The sequence below is a fragment of the Cucumis melo genome, chromosome 9 (assembly GCF_025177605.1).
Source record: "Cucumis melo cultivar AY chromosome 9, USDA_Cmelo_AY_1.0, whole genome shotgun sequence".
Classification (NCBI taxonomy): domain Eukaryota; kingdom Viridiplantae; phylum Streptophyta; class Magnoliopsida; order Cucurbitales; family Cucurbitaceae; genus Cucumis; species Cucumis melo.
The window spans coordinates 20047029-20073310 of NC_066865.1; the positions used below are offsets into that span (position 1 = coordinate 20047029).

The following is a 26282-nucleotide window of genomic DNA, read 5'->3' on the forward strand; positions in this document are numbered from 1 at the left end:
CTAATATCATATCTAAATGAAAGGGATCTGAGGACATGAAAATTAAAGTTAAGGAAGACTTAAAAAAATTTAAAAGTTACTACTTATACCAACAAGGTGACATTCCTTTTCGGTGGTTTGATTATAAACTCCAAAGTTAAGTGTGCTTGGCTTGGACTAATTCTATGTTGGGTGACCTCCTGTATTTTTTCCGAATGATGTTGACAAGTCACGGTAGAATGTCGGCCTTTATAATTAGTAGTACTATAGGTTGTGCAAAAGACGTATCAATCTACCGTTGAAAGAAGATAGTTGTGAATACAAACTATGTGATTGTATAAAAGACATCAGACAATACTATGATATAACTGCAAGTTAAAAAGCATAGAGTGTGGTTGAATATGTAAAATAACAGTGGTGTTTTTCTTTTCCAAGTATCCAAACATTCGAAACTCGGGGCAGGAATAAGGTATTGGTGTTACCAAACACGCCTGTAAATTCACACTAAAAATTGTTTGTAATCGTTTTTCCAGATCGACAGTTAGAACCTTTGAAGTTCCCCGCCAAAATTCCAAAGGGTTCTTCGCAAATCTCGAATTTCAAATGGAAAAAATCTTCCGGATTATGAATATCAATATTTCAACTCACAAATTAATCAATTTCACTCTCAGAACTCCTAAACTTCTCACTCCGTTTGTACTCTTTCATGGTTCTGACAAAAATCTGGCCTCAGATTCGGAGCTGGAACTCGATTCCGACAAGCTCGGTTATCGGCCACCCAGATCTCGAAGACGCTGGATTTCTGAAGAACAGGTTGATATTAGAGAGGTTTCAAAAGCAAGGGAGTTTAAAGTTCAGATAGACCCATGGCCGGAATGGGTGGACTTCATGGAATGTTTGTCAAAGAAAGGGTACTTTGAAGGAGACAGGATCCCGTTTCTGAATGCCGAATTGGGTGCAAAAGATTTCAACCATATTCGGACTGCGTCTCTTGATTTCGCGAGGGATCGGTCTGACCTGATACGGTAATATGGTATTTTGAATAATGCACTCTATCTGTTTGATAAATTGCCTGAGAGTCCAACGCTATTGTCAAAATCATGTTTTTTGAACAAAAAAAAAAGGGTGTTATATCTCGTTTCTTTTTGGGCTCCAAATATGTCTACGAACTCCTTGGTTTTGAAGAGTGTCGTTAATCAAACAGGTTTATTGCTGCAATGCCAAGTTAGAGACTAACCCGAACTTTGAATGTTACCGTGACTTTCTTTACTGTTCTTTCTTCTTATTGCATCTTTTTATTTTCATAAAAAATGCTATATCCATGATCTCTTGTCTTGCTAGAATGTTTGTGCAATATTAGTACTCTCTGAAGTAAAGCTTACCATTCTTTTAAAAAGAATTGAGTTCTTTTTTGGTATCATCTTTCCTGATGTGTAAAAACAGCCTACTAAGTTGGGTTTAAGTACCAAGAAGAATAAGTATCTATTTAATTTCTCATCTTTTGTTGCAGTTTCCTTTTGTCACATGTCTGAGAAAGTGCAATATCTTTTCTTCCAGGTGCTTGTCCAGGAAAGACTTACAGGTGATTGCAGGATGTGGATGCCCAAGCACAGATAGGAAAGTTGTGAACTCAGGAAAGCGTCTCAGAGCACATTTGGGCATTGATGAGGGAAATGTATGTATTGAATTTCCTACCGTTTATGCCACATGCAATTACTACCTTTAACGTTGAGTACTACTATTTTGTTACTGTCTGCAAATCTATCACCTATCTATAAAATCACAACTTAGCCAACATTAGTGTAATGGATATGCCATATAAACATTCTGTTTAGGGATTGAAGACTAAATGGATCCAATGCTTAACATAAGGGATTATATTTATAATTTCTCCCTTACGCTGGAATATGAATAAAATAGTTTTCGTTGTATTTATGAACTCCAATTCATCTTTCTTCAAGCACAACAGTTTTTACGATTTCTGGAACTTTATATCATCTTTAATATGATTAGGCTTCTTAGTAGGTCTGCAGTTATTGTGACCTGCAAAGAGAATGTGAGAGGGCATATGCAAAGGCATGTGGAGATGAAGGAGGTCGGACCTTGGATGTCATGCGCGTTTTGTTATTTTATGGGCTTGATCACATCTCTGCTATAGTGGAGAACAGACCATGTCTGGACAAAAAGGCCAATGACTCTGTTAGAAAGCTGTTGAAAGATATTGTTGAACATAGTACAGGAGAACGTGAATCTGATCTTCTAAAGTCTAAGGAGGCTACTTCAGCAGAAAATCATGACACAAGTGCTCCGGTGACACGAGGCGACTGGCATTGTCCAAAGTATACATAACTAACTATTTGTCATAAGTTACATTCATCCACTTCATATGTCTCAAATGTGCATAATGGATTTTCTTTCCATTCTTCGTTTGGTAGATGCAACTTTTTCAACTTTTCTAGAAACGTCAAGTGCTTACGCTGTGGCTATATATTCCTCGAGAGACTTCGGAAACTTAATGAGGATCAAGTCAATCTTCCATTGAAGAAGGGCGACTGGATTTGTGAGACGTAATAAACTCCACGTGGATTTCCTTAAGATTTTGAAGTGTGATTCTTTTTCTTATAGAGACAACATATCTGCAGGTGTAATTTCTTGAACTTTGCTAAGAATTCTACATGTTTGCAATGCAAAGAGAAGCCTTTGAACCGACGGCTGAATCAAGGGGAATGGGAATGCGAATCGTGAGTCCTTTTCTCACTTTCACGACCTATCTATGGTATCCTTGAATGTTTGAATCAAACTTTAGTTACCTAACTTCATAGGTGCAATTATATCAATTTTCGAAAGAACACGCAATGCTTGAGGTGTGATCACCAACGGCGGAAAGCACTAAATACGCAAAGCGTTTCTGCTGGACCTGCAGCTGAGAATGAAAACTACAGTTTCAGTAAGCCTAAACTCTCTTTTGGCGAAGTTGGAAATAATGCAGGTAGAAAAAATGATGGTTGGATGTGGAGATTTGGTGAAAATGAGAGTGAAGATGATTCTGGATTTCTAGATTTTCCTATCGCTCGCTCTTCTGGTAGTTCAGAAAGACAAGAAAGAAGGAAAGTGGAGATGTTAGAGAAGAGAAAAATCATGGAAAATGCAGTAGAGAAAGAAGAAGATCTAATCTTGAGATCTAACAATATTGAAAGAAGATTTGAGTTTGTTGAATCTTCTGATGATGAAGACATAATGGAATGGTTTGGACACAAGCCAGAATCAAGCAAATAGGTTGCATACTCGTGGACCAGAAGTTCATCCAAATCAATTTTCTCTTTGCTGAATAGAAAACCATCATATTCCTTTTAGCTGTGTGAGAGATTGTTGAAGTTGTGATTTTAGAAAAGGATATTTAAGTATCCTTATTTTTTGTATAATTGGTTTATTTATGTTCGATTCTAAACTTTTAAAATGATTTTCATATATTTAGAAGTGATTGTGAATAATTATGGTTGGTTTCAAAAGTGACAGGTAGAATTTCTTTTCTATTTTGAGAATTATTTAACTACATAATTATGATAAATATCTGTTTTTATTGTTAAATTTATATGCATGGTTGATTTTTTTTTTTAGAAAAAATGATGTATTATAAGTATGAAAAGAAAATTCAAAATATGATCCATTATCATCTTTTAGTCAAAGATTAAAAAGATATTTTCACAAATAACTTAACGACAATATTTAACAAAACTTAATTAGATAACTATTACTCAACTCTATACCAATTAATCCTTTCGAAATCAATTTACAGTGATTTTAAATTTAACTAAAATCAATTTTAAATTATTTTAAATTTGTATAAAATCAATTTTAACTTATGCTAAACATCATCGCTTTATACAGGCAAAACAATAATAATAATAACAACAATTCATCACGAAATCACCCTATCTGTCTTTTTCTTTCCTTCTGTGATGTTGCGATCCTTATTTTGTTTTTAGTTGGAAAATTTAAAATGCAACATTGCAACTTACACATTATTTATTATTATTATTCTAAAAAAAAATGATTTAATTATATAATCAAATTGGGGACCGTTTTGTTGAATAATTTTTAATTTTAATTTATCATTCAACTTGGAAGCCTTCCAATAAAAAAATAAAATAAGATAAAATGGAAAACAATCTTGATCCTAAATCACTATTAATATTTTTTAAAAATTATAGTAAATGATAAAATTGTTGAAAATATTTATAAATATCACAAAATTTTATAATATATCAATGATAAATATTGATAGAAGTATATCATTGAACGTTTGATAAACAATTATATAAAATTGATAAGGAGTTTTTAAAATTTTACTATATTTTATAAATATTTTGATTCATTTTATTATAGTTGAAAACAATTTAATATTTTAACCAATTTTCTTCTCGTTTTAACTTTTAGTTTATTCAATGGAGTATACTAATTTTTAATTAAAGTAATTCATCTTTTAATTATAAATGGTATTTAAACCGTGGTCTAGTATCTTAACTTTCTTATTTATTTAAAGTCTTTTAACCTAAGCTTCATATGCTATTCTAAATCATCTATTGATCCATTTGTCTTTTGATCATGATCCTTATTATTTAGAAAAAGAAGCAGATTAAATTAATGCTAAAAAAAGAAAAGAATGCATTTAAACTAAATCAATCAATTACATACATACAGACAAAATAAAATAATGGTTCTTTTTATTAAAAATAATAATAATAATAAGCTTTAAAAACGAGATTAAAGTCAAAATCGAATTTAATATATTTTTTAAAAATATAAAAAAATGAATTTAATTTATGACTTTACGGAATTATGAATGAAAGGCTACGATCAAATCCGCGCCACCGCTTCAGCCACAGTCAATGGTTAAGATCAATTGAACGGCTGTGATCTACAGGCGAAAGAAACTATCATAGGCTGCAAAGCACGTGATTGATTATTACTCAACTTTTTGGCCTCTTTTCTCCAACCTTTTGCTTATGAACAGCGGTTGACTGTTTTATCTCTCCCATCTATCTTTTATGACACGCTTTCTCTCTCTACACTTGCTTCTTTAACTTTCGGAACCCTAACTCAGTACCCCGAGCTTCAAAAAATGGGTGATGAAGCCGCGAAAGTTGTTGGTAAGTCTTTCAAACGCTTCTAATTTCAATTGCACAATCCCACATTTTCTCTCTTGTTAGGTTTTTTTTTGTTTTTTTAATGTCAATTGTGCTTCTGACAATTATTTCTTCTTCTTCTCCGGGATGTTGGACTTATTTTTCTGTTTGGTAATCATTAATCAACTTCTATTTTGGTTTTTCCTCCTATAAGTAAGTGTGATGGAAGTGGAAACTACGTTCGTTAGTTCAGATTTTGTTTTATTTAGCTGGGTTGCTAATGTTGTGGTTAGGAATGTTTGGGTATATCTTTGTTTGGTGGTTTACTCCGAATTGAAGATAGTGTGGTGATTTTGGTTCTGTAGGTTGGGGTATACTCACTGTTTTCTTAATCCTTGACGTTTTACTTTTTGCTTTGTATTATGTTGTATGGGTTATAACTTATAATAGATAGATAATTTGAAGGAGCATCTGATTGTTTAATTTCCTTTACTATCTTATTCCTGGTTTCTCATTAAAAATTGATATTTAATGTTTTTTTTTTTGACAATCTGTAATTTATTGACAAGATGCCAATTACCCTATGAAAGATTGTCATGGTTGGAGGACAGTAAATGAAGGTGTATATGAGGATTGCTGTTTGAGCAGCAGAGACTTGTGGAATTATATGTGACATTGGACTTCTGCTTATGGGTTTAATCGTATAGCTTTACTTCTTCGAGTGATTGTATTCAACTATAGTTACAATGTATGAAATTCCTTGGGTTCATTCACTTGCTGGAGTTTTTCACTGACTCTTACGATTTTTTTTCAATCTAATTTTGTTATGGATTTCTTACTTGTTAGATAAGATGTAGTTTCTGAAGTAGTCTCATTAGAAGCCGGATGGAGGGTATATGTCGTTATATTAATAAGTTAGATTCATTTAGCAGAGTGGCTTGGTTTGATCTGTCAGGAAATAATTAAATCAAGAGGGTGTTAATATATTTTACTTTTTTTTATAATCAAATCAAGTGGGTGTCAATATATTATACTTTTTGTTATAACGGCCTTGTTGTTGACTATAATCACAAAATGAAACTGCCTGTATTTATTATTCTGATGATGCTGGCATGTGAAGCATATAGAAAATGCTTGCCTTTTCCACTTTAAGCTCAGAAGTAAGGGCTTAAACAATTATTTGTGAATTATGAGCCCTTTATCCTCTTTGTTTTCAGAAGTTTATCCTCTTTCTTTCCGGACTTGGTTTTATGTTTAAGAACACTACTCAAAATGTTGTTTTCTTATGTTCCAAAAATAAATCAATAAAATAGAATAGAATAAAATAAAATAAGACTCAGACAAACCATGACTTACTCTTTAGTTATTGACTTATTGGTACTATCTTAATGAAAAGTTTGTACTTGTTGCACTATGAACTCTAAATATAACACCCTTTGTATTCTTTTATTTTATCTCAATGAAAGTTGTTTCTAAAAAAACTCCAATGTTAACAATATTTTCATTTTGTGCAGTTCCTCGAAACTTCAGATTACTGGAAGAACTTGAAAGAGGTGAAAAAGGAATTGGAGATGGAACTGTGAGTTATGGAATGGATGATGCTGATGATATCTATATGGCGTCTTGGACAGGAACTATTATTGGGCCACCTAACGTAATTTCATTTTTCATCCCTTTTACTTCTTTTTTTTTGGTCTCATATGGCATTTGAATCAGCCTTTATATACGTTGATATGGATAGTGACAAACAATGATGGAAATATGAACATCTTCACAGCTTCAAGTAGCATTTCACAGAAATGTTCACAAAAATTTTGAAAAATGAAAAATGCTGGTTGTTTTTAAAATATTTTTCCCTTTTTAGTTCCCTTTTCTAATTTTCTTGTGTTTTTTTTGTTTTCTGTTGTTCTTTTAGTTCCCTTTGGTTGAGGACTTCTTTTTCTTTATGTCACTTTTTGTTTTTCCCTGTATTCTTTTATTTGTTAGAGCATAAGCAAACTGTGAGTTAATCTTGGTTATGTGTGACTGGACCACTGGAGGTCTGCAGATTAAGAAAAGCTTCATGCCATTCTTAACATTTTAAATTTTAAATAGGATTATTAATTCACCACAGGAAGGTTTTAGCATGTAGTTAGCCTGCATTCTTGCTATTACCATGCTGAAGGAGTAAAATTTTGGAGTTGAGTATACGGGATCTCATCTGACCTTATATATGTCCCTGGGATTTTTAAACGATCTGAATTGATTTTCTTCTGAGTACATTATTCTCTGGTCTTTGTGTTTCCTCTGTTCTTTTACTGGGTAAATTCTATCTTCAGTTTCTACCTCCTAAAACTCCCAAAAAGTGCTCAGTTTTGATTAGTAATGTAGTTACGTTATTAATATCCTGACTGTCTTTACCTAAAAATTCACAATTAAAGGAAACTGGTGTTTCTGATTTCTGCTCTCTTGTTGATAAAACAGTCGTCTTCAGCATCACAGTGCCATTGCAACGGTGGAAATTGATGTATTCTTCTTTATTGTTATTATTGGGAGGGGATGAAAGAAATTTGTAAGACCCCTAGTGATAGAAATAGTAGAGTTATTAGGAGAATATTACTGTGGTTGTTAGTTGGGGCATATTAGTAAATAGATAGGAAGTAGGTTAGGTTATTTTGCTGTAAATAGGAGGTGAGGGGATTAGGGAAAGGTGTGAAGTATTTTATAGTAGAATTTCGTTGTATGGGGATTCGGGAGAGTCTATCCCTCTCGAAAGGGTAGAGTTACTTGTTACTTGTTCTTGTGATATTATAGAATATATTTCAATATATTTCCATATTTGATTTTTCTTGGATTGTTACTTGTTACTTGTTCTTGTGATATTATAGAATATATTTCAATATATTTCCATATTTGATTTTTCTTGGGTTGTTTGTGTGTTGTTGAGTATCTCTTGTTAGGTTACATTCTAACAAAATTGTAAATTGAAGCACTGCCTTCTTACTTTGCAGACTGTTCATGAAGGACGCATCTATCAACTCAAGTTATTCTGCGGACAGGATTATCCCGATAATCCTCCAAATGTTAGATTTCAAACACGGGTTAATATGACCTGTGTCAATCCAGAAACTGGGGTGGTATGTGATAATTTTGTGAAGCACTTTTTTTATGATGTGACTGAAGATAAATTGATGGCCCATCTGTATGACTAGGTGGAACCAAGCCTTTTCCCCATGCTTGCTAATTGGCAAAGGGAGCATACAATGGAGGACATATTAATGCAATTGAAGAAAGAAATGACTTCTCCCCAGAACAGGAGACTAAGTCAGCCTTCTGAAGGTGAGTTATTCACCTCTCATCATGGAGAGCACATCCCTCTCTTTCGAATATAAAGCATATTTAATATAATTATTATTTGCATGCTTCTTTAATTATCATAAAAAAAAAAACTGTATTTGAGGAAAGATGGATATACTATGTCCAGTCAAGAAGATTACAACCAATAAGGCTATCCAGTCAAGGAGGTTCCAAGATGACTCTTCAATTGTTTAAAACAAAAAAGATCTGTATGCAAAAATGATTGGAGCCAGTACTCCAATTTGGTTCTAGAAATCTAGGTATATCCCAAAACATCTAGGTTCCTGCATATTGTCCTCAAAACTGTTTGACTATTTTTTGCTCGCATCTCCTACACGATCAAATTCATGGCATTAATCTTTTAACCATCAGCTTAATCATTGAAAGTATGGCTTCAAAGGAGTTGGCAAACAGCTTGTTTGCTATCTTGAGGAAACACAATTTCAAATCCAGAGCTATTGAGCAGTCTACTGGAGTAGGATGAATTGGAAGTGAAAGAAAATGAATTATGGTCTTGGTCTTCAAAACGATATGCATAATGCATCAGTTAAGATATAAAGCAAAGCTTGGGAACTCCATCCTTATTCTGTTTCTAGTGTAAATATGCCCGGGCACCTGAGTGCAAAGGAAAAACTCAACTTTTTTGGGGGTTTGCCATTTGGTTTGCAATTGAGAGGGTCGGGTTCATCTATATTGCCAGGTACAAATGTAAAAGCTGATTGGAAAGACGTACGAGTGAATTGGATTGACATGTCCAAGGTTCAACTCCACATAACTGGTGTTGGGTTAAGTTATAAAGAGTGGCCCATCCATGGGCCTGTGCTTCAAAGAGAAAGGGGTTCTTTTGAAATTGAACTTCTGGTAACCCTCATCACAAGCTATCCTGTTGGCATATGAATCGTTCTTTGGGTTATGTGAAACCATGGAGTCCAGGGAAAATAATTGGATATAGTTCTTCCAACAATAAGCTTCCCAAAACTTAATTCTATCTTCTCTGACCATTTTAAGCACAAGCCTACTTCCAGAATGCATATGGAAATATACACCCAATTACTTGGGGCATTATAGGAACTTACAGTTTCCAGCCACTTCATCAACCCCTATATACTAATAAAAATCTAACCCGTAAGGGTTACATTGCCTTTGAATCTGACCGTCATCTCCATCTCGATTACAAAAGCAATTCTGTGCTTCAGGCCACCTCTACCAAGACCAGCTTTAAAAAATAATGATCTCCCATCCAACCTGACGATAACCTTTTTCACTGCCGTCTCTTTTCAGAAGATGTCTTCTTTTTCTTCTTTTTTTTTTTCATCAACTCGTAACAAGTTGCCAAGGCATATTGAATCTAGATAGGAGGTATGGGATGTTCTTGCAAGACCGAGATTTCAACAGTAATATGCTGCCTTGAAGCATAGCACTCGTGCATCAGTCTTTCTTCTGAAAATTTATGGATTCTCCAGGCTCCCAGTAGCACACCCAAGTAAAGACAGAGGACTTCTAAGTTCTAATTATCGAAAGGGAACTAGTGCATGTGAGAGGAATGTTCAAAGTTGGCATATTTTATGCATGATAATCCTGCTTAATTAATTTCCTTCCTATTTAATTTGTGTAATAGAGAATTATTCGCCCTTGGGAGCTCTGGCGTATAGGCTTGGAGCTATGAGTGGCAGCCTAGTCCAAAATCCAGATTTTCTAAGCGTCTAGATGAAATGTTATTAAGAAAATGCTTCCATTATCTCCTGCTTGAGCTGCCATGACATCGAGAGGCCTTGTTATTATTATTTTTCTTTGGAGTGGTGGGATGGGACCGGATACCACACTGCATTATAAATTTATAACAACCTCGAGAATCGAACTGACAAATTGGTTTAGTGCTGCAATACAATATAAAACTGAATGCCTATATTAAAATTGAAAATTGAAACAGCTTGGTTACCCAAACCGAAGAAAAGGCTGGATAAAAAAGAAGGATTAATGTAATAGATGGAAAAAAACCAAATGCCTCATGAAACCTTGCTGAACCATCTGGTTAGTCCTTGATTATTGGTTTTCCATTTTTTTCACACCCTTACTATCTCCTCTTGATCCACATCAGCCATCTCTACCGATATCTAAAACATTTATTGCATTAACAAGTGTAAGATATGTTCATACAGTTTTGAACACATATACGCTAACCAAACTTAAAACTCCAAACTTCTTACCAAAAACTGTTTAAATTAGAGGATATTTATGGGGCTTTTAGTGGTGCTGCCGTGCTGGCATATCAGGGGTGACACTGGTGACACTTCAGTGTCATCCATCAGGTGGGTTCATGAGATGCTCTCCTGTGGTTCCGTATCTGGAAGGATAAAGGATTCTTACAATCTCATCAACCATTTGTCCTTGACGGAGCTTCATCTGTTGATGGTGACATCATGTGGTTGAATTTGAGAGAAATGTCCCCACAGTTGTTACTTTTGGAGTTAGTGGTTCGCTTGGGCCAGTTAGTAAAACATCTCTTTCGGGCCATGTCCTTTAATAAATTCAAGTAGGAGTTGTACTTTTCACCCATACTTACCGTGCAGATCAAAGAAGAAATTGCTCCATTGAGCCATGCCCCTTCTATGTTCCTCAAACCTTTCCTTTTTATTCTTTCCAATTTTGATCCATCATCTCTGCAACTGCAAATTACAAGAAAACATAAGTTGCTTTCCCGTGCTGAAGTCTGAAGCCATAACTAACTATCCCAGAAACCTAGTTGGTTAGAGATCATACGGAAATTCTTGAAGAAACATTGCCCCTCCTCACTTGCTGATAGATATGGTTTCCTTTTGTAGGCAAGCTAGATGGTTGTGCTAATAAGTTGTTCATGATTCTCAAATATTTTTAAAGGCCCTTTCAGTTGCTTGTCTTTTTGCTTTCTTTCGGTAAGAGGGTAGGGAATTGAAGTTTGAAAGGACATACTTGTTGCAGGTAATGAAGATGGAAGAATGGACCAAAAGGGGTTAGTGTTGAAATGTTGCATTCTTTAAGGTAAAAAGGCCAAATATGATAATGTAAATAAACACAGACATTTGATGTTACTATTTAAGCAACATGCTTATGTCTACACGCATATGAATGAAGTTGAGTTGTTTTCCATTAAAGTGACGTGTTTGTTTGTCAGAATGTCAATTTTCTTCTATGCTATTTGCCTAGCCCTTCCCTTTTCCAACAGCTCATCTTTGATGAGATGTGTTCCTTTCAGCTGTTCTAATAAAATGATCAGCAAAAGAGATAAAAGTGAAACAAGACAAATACAAGTTATGTTAAATAGAAGTCAATCAAAATCTTTGTAGATTCTGTTCCCCACTAACCCTTCCTCTATTTGACTGACAGTTGTGAACAAAATTGAGAACTTTCTACCTTTGTTTATTCTATCATTGCCATTGTTATCTTGAGATTGCAGATTGTTGTATCTAGCTACGTAGAATTCAAAATCACTTCTCTTTGAACTTTTTAGTTTTCTTTGGCCTTCAAATTTTCAAGTGATTTGTTTTAATTGTTTCCTTTTGAAATCGTTTTTAAGTTTCAAAGTTTTGCATTGAAGTATATTTTAGTTATTATGGGGGTTTTTCGTTTTTTCCCCTCGTTAAACCATAATACTAATCCATTTGGAAATTTGCAATCTACCTTATTCTATGTGGTTTCAGTAGCTTTTCATTTAGATATCTATTTTTGGGTGGTGAATTAACAAGATTAAAGATGGGGTTATGTCAAACTTTTGATTTAAAAATGTGCGTGTGTATATATGTTTAAAGTTCAAAAGTTGAAATGAAATATTTAAAAATTGAACTCAAAAAAATGGAATATGAATGGAAATTCTGATTTTGTTTTGTGTTTTTAGAAGTGCAAGTTCTAAATAAAAACAATATTTTATTTTATTTTATTTTTATCCAAAATTTGAATTTATAATTTAAAATGCAAAATTATATTAAACAAAAAATATACTATACCTATAAATCTAATTCAAAATTTTAAGAAACAAGTAAACAACGTGCCCTCACAAACACAAAAATTATAGTTTTATCTCAACTTTATAAAATTGAAACTGTCATTTTAATATTTTTTATATTTACATTGAAATACGTGAAAATTTGAATAGTAAATTTAGAAATATTATAATATACTATTAAAACATATATTTTAAATTGTACTTTTTAATGCAAATGTGAACAATTTTAATCATATGGGCATGCATTGTTACTGTCAAAAGAAATGATTTAATAAAATAAATATCATAATCATATTATAATTCTTTTGCTAAGAAATGTAATCAGGTAAATTATTAATTAGTACTTGAACAACTTAATCCTTGTCATATCATAATTTTTTTTAATGATTTTGTAGGTAAAAACTAAAGAAAAGATTTTAATATTTTCTTGCTTTACACATTTTATTATCTTTATGTATACTTAATAAGTTCCAACAATATTTATATTATTTAAACAAAATCAAAATACAAGTCACTCAACTATTTTATTAATAAAATAGTTTTAATAAAAAAAATTAAACGAGAAAGAAAAACATGAGCAAAATTTCCATAGTTACATTAAAAAAAGATTATCAATATTACATAATTTAAACAAAGCATAAATATAAATATATATATATATGTTAAAAGTTGGTGGTTTAAGTCTCTCCAACTTTAGTTGTGTACTAAAAAGAAATTCATGAATAAAGGAATATACACAAGCATATTTCTATATAAAAAAAATACAAATCAAAATTAAAAAAAAAATTAGAAGAGAATAGGAAAACATGATTTGTTTTTTTCTTCATCTTTAGCATTTTGTTGTAAGTTGTGAACATGAATGAAAAAAAAATGAGATATTTATACTTAAAGATTTGAAAAAGAAGAATTTAAAAGGTTGCAAGAGATACAAAAGAATTAATATAAGAGAATGGAAATGTGAATAGTTGTGAGATTGGAGATTAAGGGAGAGAGGAATATGAATGGATTTGGATAAATTTAAATGACATAATTAATTAGAGAGAAAATTTTTAAATTTTAAGAAAAGTTATAATAAGATGGAAAGTTAAAAAAAACATTTCCACTGAAACAAACATTAAAAATTATAATAAAAATGACTACAAACATTAAATCTATGTGATTGATAAAATTGTCGCTAAAACAAGATTAAAAGAAAGTTACAATAAAAAGGGTAAAATGAGGCTCAATTACATTCTTTTATATATATTATAGATTAAAATGTATTATATATTATATAATAAACTAGGTTAAACTTTTAAGTTTTGCACTATGATTTAGACAAAGTTAAAACTTAAAGGTTAATTTCATATCTTGGTTTGCTAAATCCTCATAGATATCCCCTACCCTACCACCGCGACTGTTTACTATGAAACTTTTATCAATTTATATTGGTTAATTTTAATTATAAACCATAAAATTTAAGTTTTAACGAGTGATCAAAATTCAACTTTTTCTATCCATTATATAATATTGTAAAACAATAATCATGATTTTTAACACAAATATGTTCATAAATAAAATAACTATAATTTATTATAAAGTACTACTTACTAATAACTATAATTAGTTTGCAACTGTTAACTATCGTTGGTTGACCTAATTGTAGAAAGAGAGATAGTTTTAATAATTAAACTAGAGGTCGTAAGTTTAATTTATGGTGGTCACCTATTTAGGTTATTTTATGAGATTAGTTAAAATATCCATACGATTAAAAATATCTAAAAACATGAAATATAATTATGTTTTTATTTCATCTTTTATTTATTTTGTTTTTTTTTTTTTAAATTCTTTATCAAACAGACCATTAAAGAGAAAAGTTAGGATGGTTAAGAACCATGTAATGATACATTTTGAAAATATGTATTATTATTTGTGTTGGGTAGAAGAACAATGTTGGTAGGAGTTTGAACCTTCAATCTGAAAGAGATGGATTAGCATGGAGTTTAGTTTGTTGAAAATAGATACTATTATTTGTTGTCATTGTTGTCCAAAAGTGAGGTTTAAACAAATGACAAAATAAATCGTTTTTAACTCTTCAATTATTTGATTCTCTTTTGACAGAAATATCATGCAACTTTTTTTTATTTGAAGAGAACTTTCTAAAAATTCTAGTGGTGACCCCACATGGAAGAATGTATCAAAAAGATAAATTATCTTTAAATTCATTACCTTAACACAAGCTGGGTATAGAAATGATTTAACATCCTCCAAAATAATCCTCTTTATTTTATCTAATAGTTTATTTGCACTTCATTTAATAAGAATGTAATTATTTTTTAAAAGCATAGTCTCTTTCAATCAATATATATATATATATATATATATATATATATATATATATATTTATATATTTATATATTTATTTGGTGAAAAAAGTAGATGCCTTTAGACAAATGTTAGATAACCATGTCACATGGGATCTATACATATAGATTTAGGCATCCCCCATGTAATGGTTCATTGCTACCCAAGAATTTATTACATTGATTTCTAAGACATACAAATCTTATCTTCACTAAATGACATATAGGTTTTTGGTCTTTGGTCTCAAGAAACCCAAAGGATAAGCAATAATAATGAACCTCAACAATTATTGACATCACCTATTCCAATTTTAGTACTTCAAAATCAAAATTAACTGTGTTTTCTTATAAATTCGGTTGACGTAGATGTTTAAATTATGATTGTTTCTTTTGCTTTCTCTTTATGATTAATGTAGTTGTTTAAATTATTATGGTCTCATTTGTCCTTTAAAATCTTTAAGTTATTGTTTTAAACCCTAAACCTATTCCAATTAGGTTTTTTTTTTATAAAAATTAATTTACTTTGACCTTAATTGACCTATGCAAGTGAAATTGTTGAATTTGAATTTGAAAATGATATTCTTCTTATCAAATAGAGAGCAGGTAGCAATAATATAAAGTTTGAATCCACACCTCACAAATTTGAAAGCTTATTTATTTTAGTAAGAAATGGTCAAATTTTTGGTATAATTTAGTTATTTAACCCATTTGATACTGCCAATAGGTTTAGTATAATATATGTCATTTTAAGTTGACTACGTCTTCAATCAATCAATTTCCAACTACATTTACAAATATTATTAAAAAAAAATAGTTTATATATATAAATGTCTGAAAAGGACTAGAATTGGTTTTAAATTGTCAACTTAGTGTGTAAATTTTGTCTTTTGGTCAAGATGGGTTCCTTATTGACTCTTCTCACTAATTATAAGTCAATAAGCTAAAAAAAAGTAATTAAATAAAAAATCTACTTATTCACATTATTTTCATTCATGCTATGCTATCCACAAAATTTAAAAAAAAAAAAAATGTTTATGATTTCCTTATAAATAGATTTAAACCCTATCTATTTTAAAAGTTAGAAAATTTTATATGCGTCAAACAATTTATTGGAAACGTTAGATATAAAATGAATTTTTCATTAAAATTTTCAAGAATAACGTATTTAAAATAGATTTTAGTAAAATTTTTTTTTTTTTTGTTAAAAATAGAAATTTTGACTACCTTAAAATTATCAATTTCATTAAAATTTGTTAATAAACTTATAAAAGTGTAGCAATTATAATTGTATGATTTAGAAGTGTTTGCAATTTCAACCTTCACACCAATTGAAGACCCAACTGTTGTATGCACAATTAAGACCAACAATAATCAGTGTTCACTTTTAAGAAAAATCTACTCCTTTGGATTTAATGAATTATAAAACATGTAAATTAATAAATTGGCATCTTTTCTTTTCCATTGTAGTTTATAAAGTTTCCAAAGGTTTCAATGGTTAATTTGTACTTTGGTTAAACGTGTTTTTATGAAAAACTTTATTTCATTGAAATCATTGAGTTTTAGTTTATTTTATTTGTTAAAATTAATAGGTAAACTAGCAAAAATTGATCGAAATTTAAGTCGCAACAATATAACTTTGAGGTTTAAAGTTAATGAAATTATAAAAAGTTCATAGTCCAAATCAATAGGATCAACTTCACATTTAGGATTAAATTTGATATTTTTACATATTTTTTCGATATATATATCAAAGATAAAGATAAATATTGGAGCCTTAACTTGATGGAAAAATTTAGTAAGATGTATTTTTTGTTTGTTTTTTTTTTTTTTAATTTATGTATATTTAAATTGAATAGAAAGACTTGTTTCAACTATATAACAAATCAATTGCATGTAAAATATATTGAAATAGAATTGATAGCCTACTTTTCAATTTTATACTTTGGTACTCATTTGATTTGATGTACTTTTGTATTTGTTTTGAATGTAGAGAAAAGTAATTTTAGAAATTGCTCTGAAATTAAACAACCCAAAAATAATAATTGAATAATATATATATAATTTAGATAAAAAAAAAAAAAAAAAAAAAAAGATAGTAAATGGAAGCAGGTGAAGATGGGCATGCTTTGTCCAAACATCACCAAAATAAGAAATATTGATTATTAAACCCCATGCCCTTTTGCTCTCAATTATTTCTCTCTCTATCATTTTTTTTAGAATACTTTCTTTTTAAAATAAATAAATTAGGGTGTGAGATTACTCTAAATGAATTTTCCCCAAAAGTTTTAAAAAATAAGGAATCTTCATAATTGTTGCATTTGAAAATAAATATAAAGACATTGAACTTTTAGTTATATGATAAAATCAATCTCAATTCAAAATCATGTCAAAGAATGAGAATGAAAAAAGATATATCTGCCCTTGTAATGGTGTGGTGTGATATAAAGCAAACTAATCTTAATTAATTAAGAAAAGGAAGCTCTGCTTTTAATTTCCTTTCCTTTTATTTTATTTTATTTACTTTTTCCTTTTCCAACAAATGGGAAAGGGAAAGGGAAAGGAAAAGGGAAAGTGCATGGAAAGGTGTGTATATATTAATTATTAATGACAAATTAGTTAAGATGAAACAAGTAATTTTACCGATCCATTTCATAAATATTTCCAAACTATATATGACTTCGCAAATTATGAGTGTACCCAGGAATGGGTTGGATTGATTTTAGGGTATTTTTTTGGATTATTAAAAAATTCGAGTAGGTTGTTTTGAGATAATTCTCCTATCCAACTCTAACTTATTTCATACAAAGTTTAAACAAAATAAAAATTTTGAAGAAAAGCATTCAATATCGATAAATTAATCAATAAAAGTAAACAACCTTTGTGCATAAAAAATAGACAAATTAGTCCATATATATAATATGAATTTCAACCTCCTTCGGAAGCATTCCATTTCTAGTGAAATTAATCAATCAAGAGGCTCGATAAGACAGGTATATTGTAGGTCCAAGTGACTTGTTTATCCATATTCAGTAAATAGGAGCATGTAGAAGGAGACTGAATTCATATTTGTTTCAAAAAGCGGAAGACTGACTAATGGAACCAATTAAGTTAGGGAGGACCAAAGATCATTGATAAGATAAAATATTAACTTGTGGAGCAGATAGTTCACGGTGCTTATTCTATAGATTAGATACTTGTAAACTCATGTTTTCACTCCATTTTCATTACAAAGATGTATCACGTCAGGTTCTCTTGCTCAAATCGAAGAATCACACCAAGGTTATGGAAGTTTCTGGATTGTGTAAAATAAGGTAGTACGAAAGGCACCTTATTATTTCATAAGAAAAAAAATGGAAAATTGGCTATAGAGATTCCGTGCGGTCAACATTTCATACAAATTAATATATATATAATTTGGATTGAGTTTGGTCAACCAACCTATAGTGAAATTTGACTCTACAAAAATAGATAATGTTTCCCAACCCAACTCAACAACAAAACTAACTTGACTCAACCCTAATGCTTTGAATGGATAATTGATAACCTAAGATTGGTTTGAGGTTCAAAGTATATGTAACTTGACATCATGCTAGTGCTTAATTTATTTTATCTTAACTTGAACTATTTTTTCCCAAACTACAAATTTAGAGTATATACTTTCTTTTCGTACCAAATACATTTTATCCGTTTCTCTCGTATTTTTTATTATTTGTTTTTTCAGTTTAATCTAATAATTTATTAGTTTGAACCAAAGGCAAGAGACATTCACGTGGGCACAAAACCATTAAGTTTTTATCAAAGTAGATTGACAAGTCGTTTTGGAGCCTAACTGATGTATCACATATTCAATTATATTATTCTATATATATTTGTTTTATATTAAAAAATTTCACTTTAGTGTAGTATTATTTTTACTTTAGTGCTCTTTTACTGAGGCACCTCAATAGAAATAATATCTATATTAAAATCATTGTTGTTGTTTATATTATAGAAAATAAGTTATAAATTATTATTTTAAGCTATATATACCGATAAAGAAATAAAAACATGAAATAACAACCAACAATTTGAAACGCCGCCGTCTGTGGGGATCGAACCCACGACCACGTGGTTAAAAGCCACGCGCTCTACCACTGAGCTAAGACGGCATTATATCTATTTTAATAACTATGAAAGCATTCAAACACCAATCCAGCTAATAAATTTATATTTAATAAAATTTCAACATCCTGATACAACTAACAATCAAACAAACTTTTAGATAAGTTTTTTGTTTAATTTTCAGAGCTTCAAGAATTTAAAGTTGTGTAAATAGAATGTATTTAGATTGTAAATGTATTGTAATCTATGGGTTTATAAAAGTACTAGTACAAATTTATAAACGATGTTTCATATATAAATATATGAATACAATTTACCAACCAGTTATTATCTATTCAAATTAACTAAGAAAAAAATTACTAGGTAAAAAAGTAATGATGTTTAAAATGACTTATTTTCAAATTTTAACAATATTAATTAAAAAGTAAAAACTAAAACACACTCTAAAGACCTTTAAATTAAACTTAATTTCTCATCACCCACCATTCAGTTCATAAAGTAAGAAAAATTCTTAATATGTTACAATTTGTGTTGTTTATATTAAAAGCACATATATATAGGTTAAAGAAATTGGGGTGATGTTTTAGGATTAGAACCATATGTGATTACAATTATTAGGGTTTGTGACCACTTAACTAACCATCCCTTTAAAGTTATCAAATTTGGAGTTTGTAATTTGTCCCTTTTTCCAATTATTCTCTTTTTGGTTTTCAACTCACCCTAACATATATTCTTATACAACCCTCCAACACCTATCAAATATATCACTATTTAATTTAATTTAATTTCTTCCCAACATTTCATTCTAATTAAATAATAACAAACCTACCTATAAATTTTGCTTCTTTATTTTTTTTTTTAAGCCTGACATGGACAAATATTAAGGACACATTTATCGGACTATAAAAAAATTACTCATCGTAGTGGATTTTTTTTTTATTGATTAATTGTAACCAGTTAAATCATAAAAGTATTAGATTTTTTTAATCGAATTTACTAAAAACCTATAGATTTTGTCAAATTTATTATCTCTATTTTTACTTCTAAGAGCAATGGTAACAATAAATATGTCAAAATTAGTAATTTTTTTAACTATACTATAAAAATTACTATAACAATAAAGTTAATGCTATGATGTAGCTCTTGGACATGTGTGTTTTTTCATTATAGAATTGTGTGCAACGAGTTAGAAAAAATGAAAAATAGAGATAAATAGCACGCAAATTCAAATGGAGTCCACTTTTCTTTGCTTCTATTGATTTATTACGTTTTCACTAAGGTAAATGTGACGATAAATTAGGATTATTATACAACACTGATGACTTACCTATAATGGATATTTGTATCATGCAATCTTAAACTTTTCAAAATATAATTTAATTTTTATTATGTTAAAGTGAAGAAAAGAATTTAATTAGATAGAATTGTAAGATAATGATGGATGTGGCCAAATGAGTAAAATAGTAATTAAGCAACAAGGGAATCTATGTCATTTCTGTTTCAATAATAGGGTTAATTCTAGAACCAAACCATTTCTCTTTTGTTATCTTCTATGCTGACCTGGATAACCACTTTTGGACCCTAAATTTGACCCTTTTGCCCCCAGAATAATGTTCACACATTATTATCTATTTTCTTTTACATAAAAAAATATATGTAATTATATCAAGATTCCACCTTAGGACAAATATAATACTTAAATCAAAAAAAAAAAAAAATTACTAGTTATAAATAATGCTTTAATTATGATAACAACTTTAAGTTTCAAAACTTTATAGCAATTTAACTATTGGTTTAGTTCAAGAGTTGGTCACATTCAAGAGTATATTGTGAATTAAATAGCAAACAAATAAGTTGGTAAGTATATGATCATGATTATCTTTTAATTTTCTTTTGGAAAATTTGATTACATGCATACATGTGTTGATATGTAATTTCCTTAATTGATTATTTTAATATAGTACTACGTAAAATAATAGACGACTTTAATGAAATGTGAAGCATACATTATATTAAATTCAAGTGGGTGATGCACATAATTTCAAATATGTATATATTTTTTTATTGCAACCAACACGAAGTAATGGGGATTTGTGTTGGAACTAATTTAATTGTTAGTTTAAATGTTGGATTATCTAATTGATATACCATGTGATCATAATTTTTGACATGAGAACTTGATCGTGCATAATAGAAGCCAATCTATTAATCAGAATACTTTCAAAATCAACTTATATATCGATACAAAATTATAGTACCAAAGATAGTCAAATACTATGCCTTTATATAGTCTCATATCGACCTCTTTATAAGTTATTAATAATTTAAGTTCTACGTAATTCTAGCTATCACCTCATAGATCGTGGTTCACATCGTATCCATGTGTAGATCTTTTATTTTGATTATTATGTATAGTGAATTAGGATAATCATGAAATTGAGTTTTATGAACTTTTCCAAGAATTTGTACGTTTGTCAGTAAAAAACACTTTCCTGATTAATGTATGGAAAGCATAGAATAAAGAAGTCAATATTTAAATGTCTTAACCTCACATGTTGTTAAATTTATTATTTGAAGTAAAAATTAAAGATTTGGTGGATGGCTAAAATGTTATAATTTGTTGAATTATACTCTATTAGAAAAGTTAAAAACAAAGCTTTTAACAACTCTCTAAATTATTATAAAAATTCATTACATATAATGTTGTAACTTATTCGGTAATTAATTGAAGATCAGTTACTTTTAGTAATTAGATTATTTTAAATTATTGAAGCTTAATGAACACCATTAGTTGGTAGATTAAATCTAATATATATTTTTCTAAAAAAGGATCAAAATTTTAGATTGTATCACAGGTTAGTTACTTTGATAATTAGAATATTTTAAACCATTGAAGCTAATGAACACCATTTTAAAACTTGGGAAATAAATCTAATATATATTTTTGTAAAAAAAAAAAAAAAAAAAAGGAAAATATCAGATTGTATCACTTTGAATTTCATCAAATTTGAAATATTGTGCTAATTTTTCCACTAATTTCAACAAACAAGAAAAGTGTATAATTAAGAATCTACCTACACCCTCTAGTAAGTTTGACTAATAATGTACAAATTAAAAATAGAATAAATTTGCAAATTTCCTAAACTTAACCAAAAAGATAGGAACGTTGTCTATTCTTTTTCCCTCTGAATAAAATCAATTTGTATAATCCATATCATTTATAAATCATTTGATTGTACGGTAGATCTTCTTCTTCTTCTTTTTTTTTTTTACTTTGGAGCACGTTAAAATTTTTGTAATACTCAAAAACTTAAAATAATTGCAAACTTTATATAAACAAAATAACATCGATCAAATGATTCTTTTTACGTAGATAAATGATTCAATTGTCAAAATTAACGAGTTCGTTTTCTCTATATTTGTCTAATAGTACTACTCATTGTGTGGCCTTATCTGATGTCGGTTTAGCAAATGGTGTATAGTTTTGTACTTCTTCCATTACGAAACATATTGGTTGGGGTTAGACTCTCGACTTTCTCCATTAGGTTTTTAATTTTGAGTGACTTGCTAGTAGGTGGGCTTAAAAGAAAAAGAAAAAGAAAATGAAAAATTCAGACGTATAAGAGGGGTCAACATTGATCTTTTTTCTTCTTATATATATAATATAATTTCGTTTTTTTTTTTTTTTTTTGCTTTTTACGTAAACTTTATAATATGATATAATATAATCATTATATATATTTGTAAAGTTAGTGTCTAACTCGGCTTGGGAAAGTAAATTAATTACCAATCTTCTTTTCCCGATCATCGTCTTCTCCACCTAAATTCTCTCTGCAAAATCCCTTCTCTCTCATTCGACATGTCGGCAACTGAAAGACGATTTTCTTTCTCTTCATTTCTGACATTTCTGTACGGAGCCATCGTAATTCTGACACCTCCTTCGTCCTCCGCTTCCTTAGACACCTTCGTCTTCGTCGGCTGCACAATCCAAAAATACATTCCCAATTCCCCTTACGATTCCAATCTCAACTTACTCCTCACCCGCCTCGTCGCCTCCGCTGCTTCCGCCACTTACGGCAACTTCACCGTCCTCGGCTCCGCCTCACAAAACACCATCTACGGCCTCTACCAATGCCGGGGCGACCTCAACTCCGGGGACTGCTCTCAGTGCGTCGCTGGAGCGGTCAGCCGTCTCGGAACCATCTGTAGCGACGCGTGCGGCGGCGCGTTGCAACTGGAGGGGTGTTTCGTGAAGTACGACAACAAAAGCTTCTTTGGAGTAGAGGACAAGACGGTTGTGGTGAAGAAATGTGGGGCGTCGATTGGGTCTGACGTGGACGCGTTGACTGGGGTTGATGCCGCGCTGGAGTATTTGGTTAGCAGTGGTGGGACCTACAAAACAGGTGGATCCGGGGATGTACGGAGCGTGGCGCAGTGCGTTGGGGATTTGAGTGCGAGCGAGTGTCAGGATTGTGTTTCTGATGCCATCGGACGGCTGAAATCTGCTTGTGGCCCTTACTCTTGGGGTGATTTGTTCTTGGCTAAATGCTACGCGCGCTTTACTAGAGGTGCTGATCACGCCCAAGATAATGGAAATGGCTTTGGTTATGCAAATGCAAATGCTAATGGAAATAGTAAGTCAATTTTTTAAAATCTAATTACAAATTACTCTATTTCATTGTTCAAAACTTTAAATTTTATTCTTATAATTCCTTCAAATTTTCTAGGAACTTTTTTCCATGTCTATTATTGAACTATAAAGATTCTTTTTTAATTATTTTAAAATAAATTATTTATTTTAATTTTTTAACTCATAAATTTACTAATTACAAAAGTTTTCATTTTATAATTGTGAAAAATTTTAGTGTCTATTAAATATTAAAGATGAAAATAAGTTTTCGAATTTCCGTAGCGTTTATCTAAAATAAATTAAAAGATCTTTAATGTAAAAAATTAAATGGGCAATATTTTCTTTCTTGAAAATTTTGTTTTTATATTTGATTTATACTATTCTTTTATTGAAGAGCTTCGTGGTTGATTTTTTTTTGTTTTTTTTTTTTTAAATTTATAGTCTTTTATGGATAACTACCAACAATTTAATAATAAAACAATAAAAACGAAGTCTCTTCTTGTAAATGAGGTAGGATTGTCTTAAAATTTAACTAATAAGAAAAGATAATGCATTTAAATCAAGAGACTTATATATTTGTCTTCCAACCCATCTCTTACTTCAACCACATTTTGGAAACTCTTTCCCAATACATGTACTTTTTTTTAAAAAAAAAAAAAAAAAACTATTATTCCACATTTAAAAATAATTAATAGTTATTATCTAATTGGCCCTTATTTTATTAGAGGAAAATTTAGTTGAAATGTACTTGGTGTTTTGGACAACTTGTTTTTATTTATTTGTAATAAAACAAATTACGAATATTAAAAAAAAGAAGAAGAAGAAAATATTCGGTTGCCATGGATGAAAATAATATAATTGTTCATTAGAAAAAGAAGAAAAAGAAAGTGATTAGTTGGAGTAATATATTGGATTGGCAGAAGAGTCAAAAGGCAATGACAATGAGACGAACAAGACATTAGCAATAATTATTGGACTCATTGCAGCGGTTGCCTTGCTCATCTTATTCATCACTTACCTCAACAAAAAATGTGAGAAGGGAAAAGGTAAATTTAACTCTCTCTCTTTTCTAAATTTATTTATCTTCTACTTTATTTATTTATTGTGAAAATAGTTTTCTTCTCAAATATTTATAATGTGTAACAAAATTTTATATTAATTTCATTTATGAAATACTTATAGACTTTTATCGTGTATGTTAATATCTATTATTAATAGAATATAAAATTTTGTTATATTTTGTAAATACTTTGAATTATTTTGCAATGAAAATGTTTAATGTTTTGATAGATTATGATTCTACTTTTGTGTTTTGAGTTAAGTTTGCTAGTGGCCCTATATATTTCAAATCAATTTTCCTATTTTATGCTTTTTTTTCCCTTTTATTTACTTTAAATTAAGAACAAGGTTTTATGAGTTAAAATTATATACTAAATACCATTATCTATCTATGTTTATTGGTTTTGTTTTTCCCACTAAATTTTTTAAAATTTCCAAATTCGTTCATAAATTCTTAATTTTTTACTAACGAAAACAGTTTGTTTATACTCCTAGTTTCTATTATACATTTCAAAGCATTGGAAACAAAATTCAAACAAAATTATATACGTATATAAATGACCTAATATGATACACACTTCATTTAAATTTTATAAAAAAGAAGGTTGATTTTATTATTTGAACCTTAGTTTTTTTAGTTCTGCTCAATAAGTATTTAGTCTTTAATCTTTTTAAAATCAAACTCAACATTATTTTAAAGGTATAATAGAAAGAAACAAACAAAATGGTCATTCCTTATTTTATTTGTCAGGTATTTGAATGAAAGATTGCTCTGAAAATAATTAAAATTTATAAACTTTTTTAGTCATTTTGTTTATATATTGTTTAATTTTGTTAGAATTAAAACCCAATTTTATATAATGCAGGTTGTAAGTAATTAATTAGGTAAAGATAGTTTGTATGGGCAAAGCTGTAATTTTCAGAACTTTTGTGGGTCTCGAAAGAATAAAAAGAGTTTAATTATGCAACAAGAAGAAGCAAGGGGACTCAACAGAGAAGCAAAGAGAAGAGAAGATTCAACACTGAATTACAATAAGAAAGAAAGAAGAAAAAAAGCTACAAACATTTTCCCACTTTTGATATTTTCAGCCTCTATTTTCTATATCTGTTTTTCTGTTATGTAATATTAATGTTGTATATATATACTATATATATATATATATACATATATAACTTAGGTCTTCGACAAAAATTCTTACAAATTAAAAAAATGTGCATTTTATGAGGTCGAAAAATGTTTAATTATTTATAAGAGTGAAATTTTTTTATTTTATTTTTATCCATTTGAAAGAATATGGTCATCGAGAGAACGCTTTAGTTTCTATATATATATATATATATTTTTTTAATTTTTAACTGAAATTTGTCTCTAATACAAAATTGTAAGTTTATATTTTCATTGAATATAAAACTTATATTTATATATTTAACAAATCATTGGTTTAGTGAAAAGATGTTTGATCATGTATTAGTACAACCGATGTTAAATGATTGAAAGTTTTTTTTAAATATAAATTATTTAATTCAACTTTTTGAAATAAGGGTTATTAATAAATAATAAAAATACTAGTGATTATCGAAAATCATTTCAGAGGGTTTGATAAATCCTTTTTAAGTTATTACTTCATAGAAAATTAGATTTTGTTTATAGGAAAAGAAAAACATTTTTTTCATGAGTTATTCCAATTTTAATTTAAAAGGAAAAAGAAAAAGAAAAAGAAAAAGAAAAG

The 26282-nt window shown here is 29.6% G+C and overlaps 2 protein-coding genes and 1 non-coding gene across 3 annotated transcripts; 2 read left to right on the forward strand and 1 right to left on the reverse strand.

Moving 5' to 3' along the window:
- Positions 1 to 365: 365 nt before the first annotated feature.
- Positions 366 to 11572, forward strand: LOC103483035 (uncharacterized). The gene is made up of 11 exons (XM_017048228.2): positions 366 to 1004; positions 1537 to 1654; positions 2005 to 2318; positions 2415 to 2546; positions 2622 to 2720; positions 2802 to 3252; positions 4946 to 5129; positions 6620 to 6759; positions 8096 to 8221; positions 8297 to 8423; positions 11400 to 11572. The coding sequence occupies exons 1-11, from the start codon at positions 583 to 585 to the stop codon at positions 11456 to 11458; spliced, it is 2172 nt and encodes a 723-aa protein (XP_016903717.1). The 5' UTR covers positions 366 to 582; the 3' UTR covers positions 11459 to 11572.
- A 7266-nt stretch (positions 11573 to 18838) lies between these two features.
- TRNAK-UUU (transfer RNA lysine (anticodon UUU)) lies at positions 18839 to 18910 on the reverse strand. The gene has a single exon. It is a non-coding gene; the product is annotated as a tRNA-Lys (tRNA).
- Positions 18911 to 22623: 3713 nt separating this feature from the next.
- On the forward strand, positions 22624 to 25735 carry LOC103504537 (plasmodesmata-located protein 6-like). Its single transcript, XM_008468881.3, has 3 exons — positions 22624 to 23497; positions 24414 to 24539; positions 25419 to 25735. The coding sequence occupies exons 1-3, from the start codon at positions 22723 to 22725 to the stop codon at positions 25427 to 25429; spliced, it is 912 nt and encodes a 303-aa protein (XP_008467103.1). The 5' UTR covers positions 22624 to 22722; the 3' UTR covers positions 25430 to 25735.
- The last annotated feature ends 547 nt before the right edge of the window (positions 25736 to 26282 follow it).

Coding starts and splice junctions, on each gene's coding strand:
- LOC103483035 (XM_017048228.2), top strand. CDS start 583: ATGGAAAAAATCTTCCGGATTATGAATATCAATATTTCAACTCACAAA. Junction 2,547..2,621: donor GGCGACTGGATTTGTGAGAC/GTAATAAACTCC, acceptor ACATATCTGCAG/GTGTAATTTCTTGAACTTTG. Junction 8,222..8,296: donor TCAATCCAGAAACTGGGGTG/GTATGTGATAAT, acceptor CTGTATGACTAG/GTGGAACCAAGCCTTTTCCC.
- LOC103504537 (XM_008468881.3), top strand. CDS start 22,723: ATGTCGGCAACTGAAAGACGATTTTCTTTCTCTTCATTTCTGACATTT. Junction 23,498..24,413: donor TGCAAATGCTAATGGAAATA/GTAAGTCAATTT, acceptor TTGGATTGGCAG/AAGAGTCAAAAGGCAATGAC.